At 40.4% G+C, this 21,064-nt stretch overlaps 1 protein-coding gene across 1 annotated transcript in view; it reads right to left on the reverse strand.

Moving 5' to 3' along the window:
* Positions 1-21,064, reverse strand: part of Wnt6 (Wnt oncogene analog 6) — a 61,586-nt gene that overhangs the window by 7,576 nt on the left and 32,946 nt on the right. The window contains exons 2-3 of the mRNA XM_065224474.1: positions 16,396-16,634; positions 471-1,036 (exon numbers count right to left, since the gene is read on the reverse strand). Coding sequence (XP_065080546.1) covers positions 471-1,036; positions 16,396-16,634 — 805 coding nt within the window. The remainder of the gene's footprint in view (positions 1-470; positions 1,037-16,395; positions 16,635-21,064) is intronic.

Raw genomic sequence — 21,064 nt, forward strand, 5'->3', positions numbered from 1 at the left:
TTTTTCTAAGTGTGTATGATTGTCTCTTACTTTTCCCATCAGCAATCATAACAAGATCAACAAAGTTGATACATGCCAGCTGCAATTACGAAATTTCCGAATTACTTCGTTGCCAACACAGTTAAGCTTCAGCAAAAAAGCAAAAATGCAAAAATTTAAAATTTCACCCAATAAAACAGATATTCAAACGATCAACAAAAACACCCACACAGCAAAAAAATAATTTTGATATCACGTCAAAGTGGATGCACTACAATCATGTCGAAAATATGGTGTAATATTACTTGCTAAAAAGGACAAAATTATCATTAATACAATGCATGAACTGACACTACGCTGCTTTTACTGCATTTGTTTATTTATGTGGTCATAAAAATTACATGAAATTTTCGACATGATTGTAGTGCATCCACTTTGATGTGATATCAAAATTATTTTTTTGCTGTGCACCCAAATTCCCAATAACTCACCAATCGTCCCGCATTGTTGTTGTGCAGCTTCACCAGTGTCCGGATGTCGCTCTTCTTCCGCAGCCGTGCGTCCAAGAAATCTTTCGACTTCCTAAACCCAAAGTTCACATTATCGTCGCATCCACCCCACTCCCAGCTGCCTTCTTTCCCACCGTTCCCAGCAGGTTTAGTCGGACTCGGCACCGATTTCACAACATCCCTTTTATTGGCTCCCGGTGCGGCCAGACTATTGTAGTTGAAATTGCTATTGACGTTCCGATACGAGGTAATCAGCATGGTGTTGCGTGTGTTTACCTTTCGACCGGCGGCTGCAGCACCACCACCGCCGTTCTTACCCTTTCGGGCGCCATTTTTTCCCCCACCAGGTCCGGGCCCAGGCCCGTCGATTCCTCCGGCCAAACCGGCAACGCCTCCTACCCCGACGCCATTTGGGTAATTCTGGACGCTCTTTTTGACGTGGTTCTGGCAGGAACATTCCACTAGGTCCCCCATCGTACAGGCCTTCGTAACGGCGTACGTGATTCCGGCTGCCGTGATTGCGTGTACGAACGCGGTCTCGCGGGTATCTGCAAAGAAGGGAAACGGAGAAACCAATTCCAAATGTTAAACATTATAGCGTGTGAATTCGAAGGCCCCGAAATCCTCCGCCCGGCGATAAGAGTCGAATTGAAAGTCAATATAAATTTCCAGTTGAAGGGTACTGATAAAATAAATATCGTTTAATTAAATTATGTGCTGGCACCACTTTACGCAGCTCACAGCTCGGTGGGAGAAATCTCCGAATTTGCATAAATAAATACGGTCGATTGCGCGGGGTCTGTTCGGGTCTCGCGGGTGGCGCTAATTGATTTCAAAATACGCAACCGATGATGGCCAACATCATTTGCATTTGCTAAACGATGTTGCCACTGGACGTCTACGTCGTATTCGTCGTCGTCGTCGTCGTCCCTCTGGGTCAGTTGGCTCTAAACAGTAAATATTAGTTCGCTATCGACGACAATTTGATGTTCCTTTTTTTTTGGAAGGGAGGGGGGGGGGACCTCTGCAACGCACCCGAAGTGACAAACCATTTAACAATCTCGTCAAACAGATTGTTGAGGTTTTGTTTGTTCCTCTACCGATCCCAGTCATCATGACATTTAACGGCGAAGGGGAAACGACGGAATCTGATTAAGTCATTTTCGATGTTGTTTCGTTTCGTTTGATTTTAGAGTTTTGTAAGTTGGTTCCAATAGCACCGTTTATGTACACGACAAATCAACAGCACGGTGTTGTGTAGGTGGAGGCGCCAACGCCATCGTTTGCATCGTCGTGTGGATGGGTGAATCCAGGCAGTCAAAGACACATGAATTACTTCACTAGAAAATCAACAAACAATTACGCCCGTGGAAGGCACCGCCAAGTGTGCTGGCAATGGAAAATCGAATACATTTTAGCGAGAAGAAATGATTTATAAACACTCGGAGGCGGGATGAGCCGTAGTAGGGTGCAATGAAATGGTTCGCATTTTCAGAGGCGGTCGGTTTGTGCTAGTTTATAGCTTATTTTCATTGCCATGGTGTGTTATTGAGGGGACGACGGGGGCAGACGGCCGCCCTTTGGATCATTGAAACAATCAATTCTTGAAATGTATCTAGAGTTGTTTGTTATAGTATTGTGGGGTGAAAAACTACAATTTTCCCCTACTTCAGGTTCCCCTATTATGTAAGATAATATGTTGGTACTTGCTATTTTGCTATTATGTAAAAATACTAATTGACGTAATTGTATGCCATTTGAGTTGGTCACATGTGTCGGTTTTAGGAGACTTAAAATTTCATGAAGTCTTCGAAGAGTGTATGTAATAATAAAAGATTCAATTGATCAAGGGTTTGTTACAAATACTTGATGACATTCTGAAATGCTAACCAGGTTGGTACATTTTCTCACTGCAAAATGATTAATATCAAACAATCTAAGCGTGGATCTGGCATAGTGGCTAGCATCCAAGCCTCTCATGCTGAAGTTCACGAATTCAAATCTTATCCCAGGAAATGACACAAATGTCCTAAAACGTTTTAAAATTGCTATATTGACTCATTTAGTCAAGACTATTTTTTCACACAGATGACTCTGTTCCATTGGTAGTAAGTAATAAAAACCCCCATAAATAAATTTGGAAAAGTGAGAACAATACGACTTTGATGCATATTCAGGTCAAAACAAGTTGGGGGGAAACCAAAGAAATCATTCATGGACTTTTCCGTTCATTTTTTCTGCAAATTATTATTAAATATTCAAATTATTAATTGATTATCTAACTATCCCGTTCATTTTTTATATAAGTTATTTTAGTTTTTCTTAGTTGGTAATACCACCACTTGTGGCACGCATGATCAATTCTCTTATGTATGACGTTTACAAACCACAGTCATCTGTTGAGTGCATACGACAGATGGCGGTAGAGTTTACAATGAGAAATGTTCAATGTGTTGCGTCTGTTTGTCTGTGTTGTAATATTGAGGTATCGTTAGAATAAATTCAAAACATTCAGAAACATAGCTCATCATTTTCAGAAATACTTCACTTCGCAACCGATGAACCATTCTGACGACCATATGAATACCCAAGTAACCATATATTCGCAATAAAGTTTGTATATACTTACTTTGCTTGAGTATGGTTAGTTGGAGAATCCGATGAAACTGTCGCTTCTTGAAACTAATCCTTTTCATATTTCTTTCATTCTATTTTCGCACTTTGCATATAACACCATCTCATACTAATCTCTACATTGGACCAGCTACTTTAGACTAGATGGCCATGGCAAAGCAAGAAAATTGGTTTTCGTTGAAGGAAGTATCACAACACAGGTAGGGTAGAGAACTACTTCGGCCTAATCGCCCATTTTGGGCCTATCGAGCAGCAAACTTTAAATGAATCCTTAATTTCAGAGTTAACAAGTCAATTATGCGTTTGGTACAATACTTTAGTTAATAAGCTACCGAACGAAGTCAATGAGAACGCGTGATATGAAGGTTTGCAGCCATTATTCCCAAAAACAAAAGAAGTGTTCCGACCGAATCAATTTTTATCTTCATCCGATTGGCCGAAGTGAATTCATTGGCGTTTCAATGGCGTTTCAATGCGTTAGACCGAGTTTAGAATCCGTAGGCCGAGTTTGACGTCAAGAAGCAGTGTTAGACTTTTGACAATATCTCAACGATTGGTTTCTGTTTATCAAATCTTAAGGTACATACGGAAAGGTGAATAAATGTGGAAGCCATCAGTAATAATAACATTCCGTTTTGTGCTAAACTGCGCTAGATTAAGAAAGACTAATTTCAGGTTGAGCTTAATAAAGGGTGATACGGTCAAAATTTGGTCAAGGGAAAACGCGTGTAAATCTGTGAAATCGTTTATTTAAAAAATCAAATTAAATTTCTTTTTCAAGTTCAATTAGTATAAAATTCAGGAAAAATATTCAGTTAGGCTTCCGCTTTTCCAAATCCGAATTGCCGGGCCTTACGCTTGACCCCTGCCATCAGATTTTGTACAGCCACCTTTTCCACCTTCTTCGCCGCAGAAAGCCAGTTTGCCTTGAACTGCTGCTCGCCCTTAGCAGTTTTTTTGGTCTTCTTTAGGTTCCGCTTGACAATAGCCCAGTATTTCTCAATTGGGCGGAGCTCTGGCGTGTTGGGAGGGTTCTTGTCCTTGGGAACCACCTGCACGTTGTTGGCGGCGTACCACTCCATTGCCTTTTAACCGTAATGGCTAGATGCCAAATCCGGCCAAAACAGTACGGAACAACCGTGTTTCTTCAGGAAAGGCAGCAGACGTTTATTCAAACACTCTTTCACGTAAATTTCTTGGTTGACAGTCCCGGAAGCTATGAAAATGCTGCTTTTCAAGCCACAGGTACAGATGGCTTGCCAAACCAGATATTTCTTTGCGAACTTTGACAGTTTCATGTGCTTGAAAACATCTGCTACCTTTCCCCTTCCTTTTGCCGTATAAAACTTCTGTCCCGGAAGCTGCTTGTAGTCGGCTTTGACGTAGGTTTCGTCGTCCATTACCACGCAGTCAAACTTCGTCAGCATCGTCGTGTACAGCCTCCGGGATCGCGCTTTGGCCGTCGTATTTTGTTTATCATCGTGATTTGGAGTCACTACCTTCTTGTAAGTCGATAGTCCGGCTCGTTTTTTGGCTCGATGCACGGTTGTAGACGATACACCCAGCTTATTTGCGGCATCTCGGAGAGAGAGGTTAGGGTTTCGCTTGAAACTACCGGCAACTCTCTTTGTCGTCTCAGTGGCTTCCGGTTTTCGATTTCCCCCCGATCCAGACTTCCTGGCTGTCGACAAACGTTCCCCAAACACTTTAATTACATTTGTAACGGTTGATTTGGCAACTTTTAGCGATTTTGCCAACTTTGCGTGCGAGTAGCTCGGATTTTCGCGATGCGCGAGCAAAATTTTGATACGCTGCTCTTCTTGCTTGGACGGCATTTTGACAACTGAAGAGTGAATTCCAAAATCAAAATAGGAGCAACATTCTACACACACACACACACCTTCAAAATGAGGGGTGTTCAGGTTTTTTAAATGCAAAATTGAAAGAAATACGTCAAGTTGATATTGACCAAATTTTGACCGTATCACCCTTTAGGCCGGAAATGGGGTATTTAACCCTAATTGTTATTAGATATTATTGAGATACAGTCAGGAGTCCTTATTTCCGGATTCCTTATTGCCGGTATCCCTTATTGCCGGTATCCCTTATTGCCGGATCCTTATTGCCGGGCTATCCGCGAAAAAGGATACCCTCAGCTTATGGGATTTTCACTAATAGGGGCTGTGGTGGATTATCTCATTTGTTTCAATATATAAAGCTATACTGTCTTGGACAAATATGTTGTACAGGGATAGAACAACAAGCCTGTGTCATTGGATTCAGGTTTAATTGGGAACTACGCCGCTAGAGGCGCTTCACTTTTATGTTACTTATGACGAGCGGTATAATATATGGATCTTATAGAATATTTCGTGATCCTGGCCATATAGAAAGTTACTGTCTTTAGCAAAGTTGTTCAAGTGACCAATTCCTTTCGGATTGTGGTCATATTAGTTCAGAACTCCTTCACTGCGCAGCGCTAGTGTGCATGTGAACTTCTTATATAAGCTGTATCTCAAAATCCTGGCCATATAGAACGTTGCTGTCTTGAATAAAGTTGTTCAGGTGACCAAGTCCTTTCGGATGGTGGGCATAATAGTTAAGAACTCTATCACTACGCAGCGCTAGTGTGCATGTGAACTTCCTATATAAACTGTATCTCGAGAACCTCCCAACAAACAATTTTAGCTGCAGCTTAGCTTATACAGGCAAAAATTAGCTGCATAAGGCAAATTTTGGCTGTATAAGCTAATCTACAGCTAAAATTGTTTGTTGGGCTGGCCATATGTCTTCAGCAAAGTTGTTCAGGTGACCAGTTTATTGACAGTTTTTCTCGAACCGATTGTTTCCATCTTGGATTACAAAATGGCGTCTAGCATCGATTTACAGTCTCTACCCGTCATCCCCTATCCAGAAATACCCATATTGTAGAGTATTTGACATTTTTTTTGTACTGGTGGTCGACATCTTGGATTACACAACGCCGTCTGGCATTGATTTCTGGTCTCTACACGTCATCCCCTTTTCGAAAATACCCATATTGTAGGGTATTTGACAGTTTTTCTTGAATCGATCTTGGATTTTAAAATGGCGTCCGAAATCGATTTACAGCCTCTCTACACGTCATCACTATTCCGTTTCATGTCCTAGCATTGCACAGCGACATCTTCTATGGATACCCGAGTGGCACACTTTCATCACAATAAGTTATAGCAACTTGTTTATGACTGAAATAAGTCGTATATAAGTTTCTACAATTGATTTGTGACAAGCGTGCTACTAGGGTAAGCTTTCCAGAAATAACATATTAAGGAAGTTCATGTGCACAGTAGCGCCGCGTAGTGAGAGAGTTCTTAAATAATATGACCACCACCCGAAACGACTTGGTCACCTGAACAACTTTACTGAAGACAACAACGTTCTATATGGCCAGGTTCTCGAGATACAGTTTATATAGGAAGTTCACATGCACACAAGCGCTGCCTAGTGAGAGATTTCTGAACTAATATGCCACCATTCGAAAGGACTTGGTCGCCTGAACAACTTTGCTCAAGACAATAACCTTCTATATGGCCAGGATTTTGAGATACAGCTTATATAGGAAGCTCATGTACACACTAGCGCTGTGTAGTGAGGGAGTTCTGAACTAATATGGCCACCATCCGAAAGGACTTGGTCACTTGGTCAACTTTTCTCAAGACAGCAACTTTCTATATGGCCAGGATCACGAAATATTGTATGTTGGACCTAAGATCCATATATTATAGCGCCTGTCATAAGTAACATAAAAGTGAAGCGCCTCTAGTGGCGTAGTTCCCTATTAAACCTAAATCCAATGACAGAGGCTTGTTGGTCTATCCCTGTACAACATATTCGCCAAAGACAGTATAGCTGTATATTGAAACAAATGAGATAATCCACCACAGCCCCTATTAGTGAAAATCCCATAAGCTGAGGATATCCTTATTCGCGGTTCCTTATTCACGCCCCCGTTACCCCGGCAATAAAGATTCCTGACTGTACTCAATTTCCCTGAAGGGATCGTTTTTGCAGAAAATCATGGTCAGTACTATATTCTAATATTCTACATATGTTCTTATAAATATATAAATTCATTGGGTAGGGATGGGACCGATTTGGATGGGGAGAGTGGAATTGCCAACTCCCTGTTGTTAACATTTAGTGAATTTAAGGTGGGCTCTTCTCCCCACTCATTGTGGGAAAAAAAAACGTGATGGAAGATTGCACATGAAACTGATTTACAGTTCCTCCCAGTTTTTGGCATCACGATCTCACCAGTTATTTTTTTTTTTTCGTTTCCAGTTTTGAAGCAATGCTTCAGAGTTGGTAGTAAATGCTATACTAATATCAACATAAAGCTTTAGTGCGATAATGTATTAGCTAGAGAATATTCTGAAGAGAATAGATGATATTTCCGTTAGAGTAGAGCAGTGTACAAATTGAAAAGAAGTTGAAACATCTTTGTTTAAATCACTTGATGGGTAAGGGGATTTTGAGATATTGGCTCATTATCAAGTGAGCTAGACAAAGAAGTGCTCATTTGAATAGCATTGTCACATTATGACCCTTCGCTCAATTTCAACTTCTGTTCGATTTTCACACGGCCGTACTTTAACGGAACTATCAATCTATCCTCTTCAGCACTTTATCTAGCTAATAAATTATCGCAATAATGCTTCATGTTGGTATTAGTATAGCATTTCCCTCCAACTCTGTAATCGTAAGCTGCACGTATGAAGTAAGAAACACTTCGATTGAATTTAATACATTAGTCGACCGATTTTTGCGGAGTGAACGATGTGTGGTTCTTCCAGTAGCTTGTTCAATTCGCGGTTAATTTGCCTCCTTCACGTTTCGTCATTCATCTACACTTCACCTTAGGCCGCTGTTATTTATGTTATTGTTATTCCTTTATCGGTCAGCTTGGTCCCAGCTTTCACTCTACCAGCAGCCTTAGATGGTACGCAACACCTTTCGTTCAAAATCACCAAGGGCGTGCAGGTCCTTCACGATCATAGTTCAGGTCTCGTGGCCATAGAGAACTACGATTCTAATCAGATTCACGTTGCTGTGAACTTTATTCAACATCAGCGTCTTTTGAAGTCCAAAGCAAGCACGATTCCCTGTCAAAATGCGTGTTTGAACTTCTCTGCTGGTGTCATTATCGGTGGTCACCAGTGAGCCGAAATACGTGAACTCGTCCACCAGCTCGATTTTCTCGCCATCAAACTGATCCCGAGGTGAGCTGTATTGTATTTCAACCTACCGATATCCTTCCCGACTTTTTGGGGGTCTGGGGCCGAGAACCTGGTGCGGATATTTTGGATTTCACTCCTTTTTGATCTTTGCTTATTATTTTAATTACCTAAGCCTAATACTACTTTGATACTAAATACGAACACTTTAACTTCAATTCCAACCCAGGGAGCCGAACGTGAGAAAATACCCCGATGACCCCTGGGAACGAAGATAAATTGCATAATTTCGTTTATGTTTATTCTTCCCTTCGGTCTCCGCTCAGTCAACGACAATCGTGAAAAATGTCCAAATGTTTCATGTTAAATTACCGATAATTGACGGCCCGAGGGCACTCCGTCGAACGATCCAGATTTCCTGCAAAATGTCACCTCTGTCCTCCGGCTGTCGACTTTTCCGACGGGCTGATCGTCTTTTGAATCGAAAAATTTAAATCGAATGTAACGATATTGTCATTGCAATAAATAACATCTACCCCGGGATTCATTGAGCACTGCCTGCATTGGGGTACCATTGTAACTCTCTTCGGTTGATTTCGATGTATCTCTCCCGGGAGAATGCGGTTACTTTTTGATGGAACGTACATATAGACTCAGTCAAGCGCTACGCCAAGTCAACGATCGGATCGTGCCCTTCGTCGTCGATCAGTTCCGAAAAAAAGGAACAGACTACCGTCATGCACTTGCCCTTTATTAGCTACTCAGTTGACGGGGTGCGGGGAATGAGGAAGACGTGGCAAACACACCGGTTGGTGGTAGGTACTGTGAAATGCTCTGACTTGGCCTGTCGGAGATTTGTTCGCGATCGGATCAATAAAACAAACAAACAGCCTACCTTGTCTTGAGAGCAGAGGTCTGTTATTGTTTTTGTGTTCCACCCCTCGGTTCCTCTGGGTCTGTTCGGTCCATGTCACCATCCAGCGACTGACAGTTGTGTGTGGAGGGAGGGTAAGGGGAGCATAGTGAAGTGACAGGGAAGGACAATTTTCTCTTTTACATCAGGACCTGGCAAGATGAATGTTAGCCGTTTGTACCACGCGTAATGCGGCAGGCCTCCATCCGAGCAAGAGACACGTCACGCTGCTCCTATCAAGCCATTTTTGGTGGAACTTGAAGGTGATCTTTGTGGAGGTCAAAAAGAGACCGCATGATCATTATAATAAACGAATGTATGTATATTGAGCGCTGTGGATTATCAGCGCATTCTCACCCATCCATCTGTGCTTCCTGGAGCAGGAATGTTACCCTTTCGATACGGGAGGACGGTTGTGTTCGAATTTTGCTTCCCCTCATAGCACATTGAACAACTTGCACAGATACCCAGATCTGAAGGGGTCAACCTTCTCCCGGTAGTCAAGTTGTAACGAGAAATGTCCGTGCATGTTTGCATTTGGATCACCTATGGGTTGCAAAGCCATACTGCCAGTTCGGGCTGTAAATCACATTCCACCCCTTTCAACCGCAAGTCAAGTCATCGTTGATCCCAATTGCAGTCCGATGTGCCTTTCAGATTCCATCTCCGGTCGTCCTTTTTTTTGCCTTTCGTCGACCGCAGCTCACTATATTTGAAGATAAACAATCTCATTGAAATTGTCAAGATTACATCACTTAAATTCAATAAACATTAACCATGATCCGATCGCATAAAGTTAATTTAAGGTATTCACAAATTGACAGGTAAATTGTCCCCGCATGGTTTCAGATTGGCTAGAGTTGGAAATTGGCTAGGGGTCCCCTGAGTTGGACGGATGGTAGTGAAGAAGGTGATGGTGGTTCTGTTTGATCCTATTTCGAGTCGGACACGACACGCCAATCACCGGGCAAATAGTGACTCCCCAGACAAGCTCCTAACTACCTACATCAGCAGCTGGCACGCAGGCAGGCAAGCAGGCAAAAGGCTAAATGGTAATACGTCTCGATTCGAGGTAAGGAGGCCACAGAGCTAGAGGATCACCCCGCGCGTGATCGGTTAGGTACAATCAATTTGGTTCGACGAACGAGTGATCTCCCCAACTCCTTCTTCTCGCCACCGGACGGACGGATGGCTACGACGGATTACTGACGGGTGAATTGACTGGTTGACACGAGACTGAAACTTGATCAAATTTGTTGCGTTTTGCGTTTGCCAAGTTGACATCGATCTGCGGGTGCGGGTTCTCTAGTATGTATGTATGTTTCGTGATGGTGGTAGAACGGGGAGTGCGTAGATCGTTACCAGAACGGACGTAAATTAGTGTCTCTAGTATGTTCTACATTTGATTTTCGATTGATGTCGGCGGACGTTGAACCTATCGTAATTAGTGTCTGATTGGTTGTATGATATTGACTACATAGTTGTTTGGATTTGTTTAACAGATGTTTATAAAGCTTTTTTCATATAGTCTTGCTGGTGATAATATTTCAAAATTCGAAGCTGAGGCAAATGTTCACACATACTGGGACTTGAATTAAGGGGCAATCAAGTTGTTGATGATGAATATGAATCTTTTTTGAAACCATTCTCTGTTTGACAAAAGTGCACAATTGATCTCAATCAAGTAAATCACGACAGCGGCGCCGGTGATGTAGTGGTAAGTATGATTACCTCTCACCCCCGCAGGCCTGGGTTCAATCCCAGTCGGCGCCGCCGGGATTTTCTGAAGCTTAAAATCTCTGATCATACCTTCCTTCGAAAGGGGAGTAAAGCCGTTGGTCCCCGGTTCATGAGTTTATGGGTCGATAGGTACACGGGAAAAAAAGAGTTCCCATATTCGTGAACCACAGCCGTGAACCACAGCCGTGAACCATAGTTCACGGTGTATATTTTGAATTTTTTTGTTCTGGATAGCTGGCCGTGATTTTTAGTTCACGGTCCGTTCCCGTTTTCGGGAACGGATTTTTTTCCGAGTAGGGTCCAGGTGTGAGAGCTGCATCCCTGGCATCGGTAGAATTAGTGCTGGCACGGCAAACAAGATCGACGGAAAACAAACCAAGGAAAAAAATCACGTGAAACCCCATAGCAAATGCTATTTTAGGCATAACATTTGATAAAGGCACAACAGCTGTTGTAAACAAACTTTTAAGGGCCCTTTACACGCCAATCGAAGTACGCTCACGCAAACCAACAACATCATTGGATAGGGGCAACTCTCACCTTTTCGAAAGTGGTATTGGTTAGCGTGTTTGGAGTGTTAAGGGCCTTAAAAAGTTTGTTTAAAAATGCTTCTATGCCGTTATCAAATGGTACGCCTGATTTGTTATCCACTAATATAACTGATGTTTTTTACGTATCCGAGGCACCCGTTCTCTTTGAAAAAAAAAGTGTTCCACACTGGAATTGAATGTTCCATGAGAAACCCGCAATTTTGACAAATAATTTGTATTTTGATTTAAGCAAAGCAAACTATGAACTTATCAAAAACAAACTGAGCTGTATCAACTGGCATGCTGTTAAAGCTGCGTTTGTCAAATAATCCAACGCTATTTTCTAGTTTTTCTCTTAAGTCTCTGAACCATTTGGTAGATTATTTTAACTTTTAGTTAAAATTTGACAGATGGAAAGTTATCGATTAACCCTGCTATCCGAGCGTGGTTACTTCTTAGAAGTTAAATTTTGACAACCTTGGCTAAGTTCTTCTTGAAAACCGGTCGATCGACAGCACAGGGATTTTTGAACATAGAAAATCACTTTCGAAATGTCACTTTTCACCATGAGTTAAATTTAACTCGGCAAATGGTTCACAGCCTGAATTGGCAATAACCACACATCACATAAGATTGAACACACTCAGCACCGTACTCAGGAGGTGGAGAAGGGCAAAAATAAAATTGCTTGGATTCTACCAAACCAAATATAAATTTAGTTGTTATTAATGTCACCATTGAAAATTAATTTTAGGAACAATGACCAGTTTATGTTCGAAAATCGTTAAGCTTTAGTTTCATGTCAGTTTTTCGGTGGTAAAAGAAAGCGAAAACAAATTTTCGTGCTATAAGTGCTTAACAAGTGTTGCTTAATCGATATTACCCAAGTAACAATTCAAGCTGAACAGTAAGAACAGAAGCTGATTATTGGTTGATTTAAGGTGTACGAAGCTGATTAACACCAGGCTGAATAAAAAGTTGATTAGTAGCGCATAAAGTGAATTGTATCTCCATAATTCAACCTCAATAAGTTAGCTGAACTAAAGACTGAACAAGACTTATTTAAGCTTAACACTACTCCCAAATCATCAATGCACTATAAATATTGTAAAGCCTGATAGAATAATTTGAATATATTGCACAATATTGTTAAATGTCAGTTCTACTCGTTGCATTTCCGGAATTTTAATGCTTTTTAATTCACTATGCCTACCTTACTAATTCCAAGCAGCACCAGCAGTTAAGGGGTTACGCCTACCTGCAGACTTTCAAAAATCGATTTTTTTTTATTGTCCTAATCGAAAGTATATAAAGTCAAGAATATTTCCTCAAAAGATCAAGTTGATCCGATGAAAATTGTGAAAGTTATGCGACGTACACAAATATTCACTTATAGTGGACTAAACCCAACTTGAAACTTTAAATGCTCTTATCTCGGAATCATATTTTCAAAACCGGTGCCAAAAATTTCTCGAAATGTATGCACATGCTTAACGATTTGGCATGGTTTTTTTTTTTTTTTTTTTCAGATGATTACATCACGAACCGCAGTTGGCACCGCAAAAAGCGTTTTTTAGAACATCGTCCACGGGGAGCAGCCGTGCGGTTCACCAGGACCTCTTTTTTTACAGCATCGACTGATAAATGTACCATTTAATGTGTGTTAAATAAACGGCAGAAAACCGATTTTCAATATGTTGCGTCGTTTTCGAGAAAAAAATCCAAACTTTCGCTTTTTTTCGGTCTTGCAGGTAGACGTAACCCCTTAAGACAAGGAAGAGTAGCTTTTGATGATAATCTTCAGATAGAAGTGGACTGCAACGACGTATTCCTGTGTTTTGACTTGGTTGATACACTCACTGCACTGAATTTTCAGACCACATTCCAAAAATATAATCCAATTATGGCACTAAATCAGCATCCAAACGACAATCGAAATAAATCGCGCACTTGTTTACTGCACTTGAAATTGAGAGGAATATTTTACTGTCCTCATTTGTTGTTTACAATTTTGCACTGCTGTACAATACTCTTTCGGTTGCTATTATTCAACTTATATTTGACGACCTTCAAGTTAACGATCATACCTTCTGACACACATATGCTTAAGTGGTACAGTAGGTATGGTAGACGCCTGTAGATCAGAGACTGTCGGTTCGAATTCCGAAATGCAAAAGCAATTTTAAGACTTAGACAATATAAATATTTATGTGAATCCAATTTGTCAGCATTAAGGTAAAACAGTCTCATAACAATTAAAATATATCAAACGGCCTTGCATAATTTTTAAAAATATAAAATAGCAGGCTGAACAAGGGCTTTCAAGCTTTAAAACTATATTACTATAAAGCTTTCGGTTGATTAAAATCACCAGATTTAGATGTATAAAAGCTGAACAAAGGTTTACGTGGTATAAGTACAACAATTATTCAAACTAAGGCTGAATTAAAATCGTTGGAAGAACGCTTGTTAAGCATCGAATTGTTACCTGAGTAATTTATCCTTAGATGGAATAATTGCTATACATAGATAACGTTAACCTTTGCTCACCTTTTAATCACATAAATTTGGTGATGTTAATCAGCCAAAAGCATAACAGTAATGTATACATTATAAGCTTTTTAAGGCATTGAATAAAAGTCTTTTCCAACAAGGGTTGCAGCTTTCTAGTTTTATTTCAAAAATAATAATCGAAGGCTGCTTCAAATCTTATTTTATAAGGGGAATGCTTTAACTTTTTTTGCTGGCTAATTGGATTTACATATTGATAATATAAGTCGTAAAATTACCTTTGCATTTCGGGATTCAAACTGGCAGTCACTGATTCACAGGCGTAAACCATACCGTTCTGGACCAATTAAGAATATGTGTGGCAAAAGGTATGATCATTATCTTGAATCACGTCAAATTTAAGTTGAATAACAGCAACCGGAAGAGTATTATCAACTGGTGGTAACTAACGATTTTAAATTGACTCACTACTTGACTAGTCTATTGTCCCAAGTACATCTATAAGCGTACCCTATTTTAGTACTACACTGGGTTTGTTTTGATTCGCTATGCAAGATGGACACGTGAATTTTCCTATGTTTCGAGGGGTGCATCGATTAGCTTGGGACCGAAGATAGTTCCAGAGCTGAGTCAAAAAGTTGTACACGTTTCTTCGTGACCTTCTGGTCTTAGAGTTACCTCTATTGGTATTATACAGCAATGCAGAATTGTAAACAACAACTGGTGACAGTAAAACATTTCCCTCATTTTCAAGTACAGTTAACCCTTTGTCTGTACCTCTAAAATAAAACTGAACTTCATTACTAAATTTCTTCAAAATGGGTATTAAATGAAATTCGAAACATGTCTCAACTACGAGGAAGCCATATCAAGAAGACTTAAGCATGGAAAAATGTCAGAGAAAAAATCGTTTTGATGGATCATAAAGATAGCTAACATAGCCTGAGGTCATATTGACCCCAAGATACAGACAAAGGGTTAACACAATGTTGAAACAAGTGTGTGATTTATTTCGATGGTCATTTGGATGCTAAAACCATAACTAAGCAATATTTTTGGAATGCGGTCTGAAACTTCAGTGCAACATAACAGACAAAGCACAAGAATACAAATGTTAATTCTTCCGACGTTGTCGCAGTTCATATCTACCTGGGCCTATTCCTAAAAATCTTCTATTCCTTGTCTCAACTGCTGCCACTGCTTGTAATTAGAAAGGTACCCACGTAACATTGAAAGCTTTATAGAGGTTTTATATCATTCTACAAATCCAAATCATGGTCTACAGAACCCTCGAAAAACCAAAATTGTTACTTGGGTAGGCAGTGAATTTAGAAGAACTAAACTGCCGGAAATGCAACGAGTGACATTGACGACATTTAACAAATCAAGTTATCAAAATATGTGTAACACTTTGCTGATTTGTGGAGTTGTGGTTTGTTCAATCTTTAAATCAACTAACTTATTGAGGTTGGATTTTGGGGATACAGTTCGCTTCATGCACTACTAATCAACTATTCAGTCTGATGTTAATCAGCTTTGTACACCTTAAATCAACCAATAATCAGCTTCTGCTCTTACTGTTCAGCTTGAATTGTTACTTGGGAGAGCAGTAGAGAATGCACATGTCTGATAACCGCAACGTTCGTGGTTGGAGTCCCAATCGGCATCCTTTTTTTTCGGCATGATTAATTTCAATCACTAATACACTGCTTTCTTTCTCTATTTTATTGCATTGGACCGCAGCTCGGCATATTGCATCCTCCGTTCATGCGGTCTCCACTAATATCCTTTATCGAACGTATCCTAATATGGTTACCTTCAAACTGCTGTGACACTTATGAGAGGTCATAGAGTTCTCTGCATTCGTCCAACTAACATTCCTTCCTATCCCCAGCAGTTGCAAAGACGTGTCCAGGACAGTTCTCAATTGTAGGAGATAACTATACTTCCATCTAAAAAGCCAAGATCAATCCCAAATCTCGGTCAATACAGTAACGGATGGAGGTGGCAATACTCTCAAACTATGGACTTGAACCACTTACGAGTTTATGCAACTTACTCAAATTATTATTATCATTAATAATTATAAGGGAAGGTCCATTAATGATGTCACGCAAATTTTGCCCCTTTTTCAACCCACCTCCCCCCTTTGACGCATTTTTTATATGGACCCTATTTTTTTTTTTTTTGTATTGCTCGTCACAGTTTTCAAACAATAAAAGAGTGACATAATTAATGGACGGTCCCTAATTAGGGGATAACTAACGATAACTGATCGAGCGTTGAATTGACCTGATAACCGGTTTTCAGATTGACCATTCCTAGTACAACCAGAACAGAAAAAAAAACCGACCCCAACTCACCTCTGGTCAGTATCCGCCGCATGCTGCGCTTGATCGTCCACGAGCAGTTCCACATGTTGTTCCGGAACTGGTTCTCGCACTCCCGGAAGCCCAGACTGATGCCCCGTTTGATTTCCTTCATCAACGAGGTGTCATTTTTGCAGATTTCCGCCAGCTTTCCGGTCAACCGCTTGGCCTTCTTGTTGTTCCTATTCTCGCAGACCTGCGCAGGATCCAGCAGAATGTTACTGCCTTCGGCCCTGAAAAAAAAAGAAGAGCGAACAAAATAGGGTAATCAGAATCAATCAGTTACCTCAGCGCTACTGTACTGTGCTCATCAACAGAATGCGTTTGAAGTCAGTGTGAGATGGATTTATAAATAGACAAGTGGCAATAATCGTTAAATTGTTGTAATAAAATTTAAATTATTTGCTCTTCCACAGCAGGAGTTGCTGCTGCGAGTGCGCCGGCCAGGGCGAGAGTGAGAGAAGTAGATTATTACGAGATGTGGTGTAATTATTGATCATTAACCGGCAGTTTGCTCGTTTATTCCAGCCCAGTGATGCTATGGGATATCAGAACGGAGAGTGAAATTGAACTTGCTCTGGAATGGCGCGCTGAGTGAACAGCAATAAAATTCTATTTTTTCGTAGTTTACTATAAATAATCTCATTTTAAGAGGAATTTGTATATTTTCCAGACCCCAACGAATGGAATGAATGGTTTTTTTTGTGGGCAACGATCTGCATCGTAACTTCTTATAAAGATCGAAAACTGATGAAGCAATACGATTCAAGGGGTACATAAATAACAGATTTAGTGCATATGCAAAAGGATAATCCGGGTTAAATTGATACTGGAATAAAGTCGTACCGCAGTCCAAACGCACACCGGCGATCGCTTGAGGAATGCATTATAAAGATAGAGCATTTAAGATGAATAATTTATTAACATTTTTACGGTAACAAAATTAGATATGCAAAACAAGTCTCGGTCGTATGAATGGCTCCGGTTCTCGCACTTGACCCTTGGTGGCGGCAGCATACCCAGGGACAGACGAGCAGACGTGCGGTCCTTTGCACATATTCCGTGTTCGTATACGACGTACGCGGTTTCATAATCCAAATCTGAAACAAAGCGATGATGTTCCTGCGTTGCTGCGGAGTCGAGACCAACCTCAACATATGAATATGCTGCTGCTGCTGCTGCTTTGATCGTTTTGATCGCATCATTTTTGATCCCCCCACTTCTGCTTCCACGGTGGTGTTATTCCTTTTATTTCGTAATAAAAATAATAAAGATTTAGATAATGAAAGAGAATATCGCTGCTGCACAGCTCCCTTTAAGGTAGAATGAAACTCCCAGGGATTCAATTTCGGAGTGAAGGTTTTAAGAATCTCACTTTATGGGTCCATAAGTGTCCACCAACGTAAATTCAGCTGTAGGACAGTCTGAGAGAATGGAAAAGATCGTGTCATAAAACGTGACTGTCACGTGGCGCTTCCCAACATGCGATCGGTTAATTCTAAGAAAGACTTGGTTGCAGCCAAAAAGATACAATGTAGCGCAATTTTAAAAACCTTTAATCAAATCCAAATCTGATGGAAACAACAATTAAATGAAGCTAATCACACACTACTGATATGAAAGTGAAAATATAGCCAAGTACACAGACAATAACAGACGACTTCCAATGGAAGCAGACCCTCCTAATGGATTAGCAGCCTCCGTCTGGTTTCTTGGTTTCTGCTCTTCCGATTCGATTTGCTAAATTTATTTCGGTAAAAACCTTCTCAAACCTCTAATGCACTGAAAAACACCGCACATACAAATACAACTCACCGATTCCGTGGGAGAACCCTGATTCGTGCCTTTTGGGCAAACTTTTATTGCAAACAAGATGTGTTAATATGTTAAACAAAATGTCAATTTATTTTAATTAATATTAAATGAGTCCGCAGCAGAGGCGCGCATCTTCAGCTGACCAACAAACGGCATGCTGCATCGCACAAATCGGGTTGTTGAGTCATGTTCGTGTGTGTTTGTGTGTGTGAAGTTGAACGAACAGCAGGAGGAAAGAACGAATAAATATTATTGGTGTCAATAAAAAGCGCTGAGGTGGTTTTCCACTAATTCAAATTTGCTTCGTTAATTGATCCATTCGAAGGATGTGCGTTAGCACGCCGTTGGCTGCTGTAGTTTCACTGGTCGTAAAAAAAAGAAACAGGCAGCCGATGCAGGCTTGTGGGATATTCTCGTCCACTGGTATTTGCAGGAACTCATCGATTAGTGTAAGTTGCTAATGTTCTTTTAGAATACTGGTTTGAAACATCAGAATCATGAACATGATAAATTCAACCGTGCAAAAATATTACTTTGTTGCATTCTCATGTGATAAGGTAAATTCATATTTTCGTATTTAATTTGTTCAAAATCAAAATTAATAATCAAAAATCTTGATCAAGAGATTTGACGAAAACACGTGAAATTTGACCTACCCATACGAGAATGGCACGTGTTTCGCAATTGAGTGCCAATCACCGACGTGCGTCGATGCCAAACTAACAATTTTCACAATGTAAACTTCCTTCTTTCCTTTATTTAACGTCGATCTCTGCACCGCAATCTAGTGTCAATTACCGGCGGACATCGATTGCCATCCATTGACAACAATCGAATGTGCAAGAAGGCAACTTCCACACCTGCGTAGGATATCGCACCAATTCAAGATACGTGGGCCGGTACCAACGGCTTTACTTCACTTCCGAAGGAAGACGTGACCAGGGATTTTTATGCCTCAGAAAAATTCCACCGACCTCAGCTGGGATTGAACCCAGACCCATTGGGATGAGAAAGCAGTCACGCTTACCACTACACCACCGTCGCCGGCTTACACATTGTAAACGCTTTACTCATTTCATTTATACAGCTTCAAGCTGTGTTAAAATGCTATACGATATGAGGTAACCTTTACTCAACCTCCATACAAAGTAAATCTAGCGAACTTAGTCAGCTACTCCCAATCAGGAAAAAATAACTAATGAATACCTGATTGTGATCTGATACCAAAATTTGATATTGACCAGCATGACATAAGAGGTAAAATAGCAAAGAATAATACCAAAAAATTACATGCTAAATACTTTGTAAATATCAAAAATTGGTATTTAGATACCAAAAGAATACCTGGGTGATATTGTTTTGGTATTGTATTATCATAATTTGGTATTGGAATGGTATTGTGGGAACATTTTTTTGGTATTATTTTTTGGTATTTTACCTCTTATGTCAGGCTCATCCATACCAATTTAAGGTATCGAGATATTCGTTCCTGCTCGGGCATATGGCTGGTTGGGACAAGCTCTTATTGCATATCCATTTACGCTTCTATACAGCTGTTATGCTGCTGTTCAGTTGTGTGTGAACTTGAAAGGCCCAACCTTTTCCCGATTATTCAATAATCACTACACAGCTTTATCTTCAAGCCGGGTTGAACAATATTTACAACAATTTTACTCTTTTTAATGAGGGAATTTATTGATTTTATTTTGCTGCGAAACAAATTACTAAAAATAAGTTATAAGCACACCACTAAATTTTTACCCTGCACCGGAACCTGAACTCGAACACAAGGCGACCCTATTGGCAAACCTTGACACTGCCAACACATTGAACTGACGTAAACAAATCTACATGACCTTCTACAACAAGATCGCTGAGTAGAGACTTTGCAATAGTGCACATGAATCACTTTTCTCGACTAGTTAGTTCAGCTTTGTAAAGGAGCGGAGTAAAAGCTGTAAAACTACACAGGTCTAAAAAAATGACTTACAAAGTAGCGCCAACACAGTTTATTAGCTGAGTACAGGTTGTGAAGTTGATTTTTTTTCCTTTAGTTTGTTTTTTCCGTCGATCTTGTTTTCCGTGTTGAGCACCAATGCTACCGACGTGCCAGGAAGGCAGCTCCCACACCTGGACCCTACCCGAGCAAAGTCGATTAACAAAATGAAAGCAAATCGATATTAAAGTTTGCAGTTCCTATCATAATGAAAGCTTATTTTGATTTCAATTGTCACGACAGAAGTCTGATATCTTATTGTGCTTTCATTATGCAGACAAGACTTTTTAAATCAAAGCAACTTAACTTGAGCATTTCTTGTTTAAAATTTGATTTAAGTTCATCTGTCGTTGAACTAACCATTATTGTTTATTTGTTTTGTTTAACGTATTTTAGGTCATTCGTGACTAGCCCGAGGTGATATGTTTTAAACGTTAAGTCAACCTAAATGAGATCAAATGGAGTATTCAAAATAAGTTACATCATAACAGCAAATTCTGATTTCAATTTGATCTCTAACCTTTGCTCGGGTACCTATCGACCCCTCAACTCATGAACCGGGGACCAACGGTTTAACTTCCCATCCGAAGGAAGGCGTGATTACAGATGTTATGCCTCAGAACATCCCGGCGGCGCCGACTGGGATTGAACCCAGGCCTGCTGGGGTGAGAGAGAGGTAATCAAGCTTACCACTACACCACCGGCACCGTTGAGGTTGTGAAGTTGATGAAAAAGCTCTTTTGATGTTTATGCTACTCAGCAAGAGTTGAAAGTTGATTAATATCGAAGTGATATTAGGCTGCTGTTATTCAGTGCGACTGACAAATTTAACAATAGTTGTGAATAAGTGGA

This window comes from Ochlerotatus camptorhynchus, unplaced genomic scaffold (genome assembly GCF_037179485.1).
Source record: "Ochlerotatus camptorhynchus isolate MF236.1 unplaced genomic scaffold, CSIRO-AGI_Acam_v1.1 ptg000211l, whole genome shotgun sequence".
Classification (NCBI taxonomy): domain Eukaryota; kingdom Metazoa; phylum Arthropoda; class Insecta; order Diptera; family Culicidae; genus Ochlerotatus; species Ochlerotatus camptorhynchus.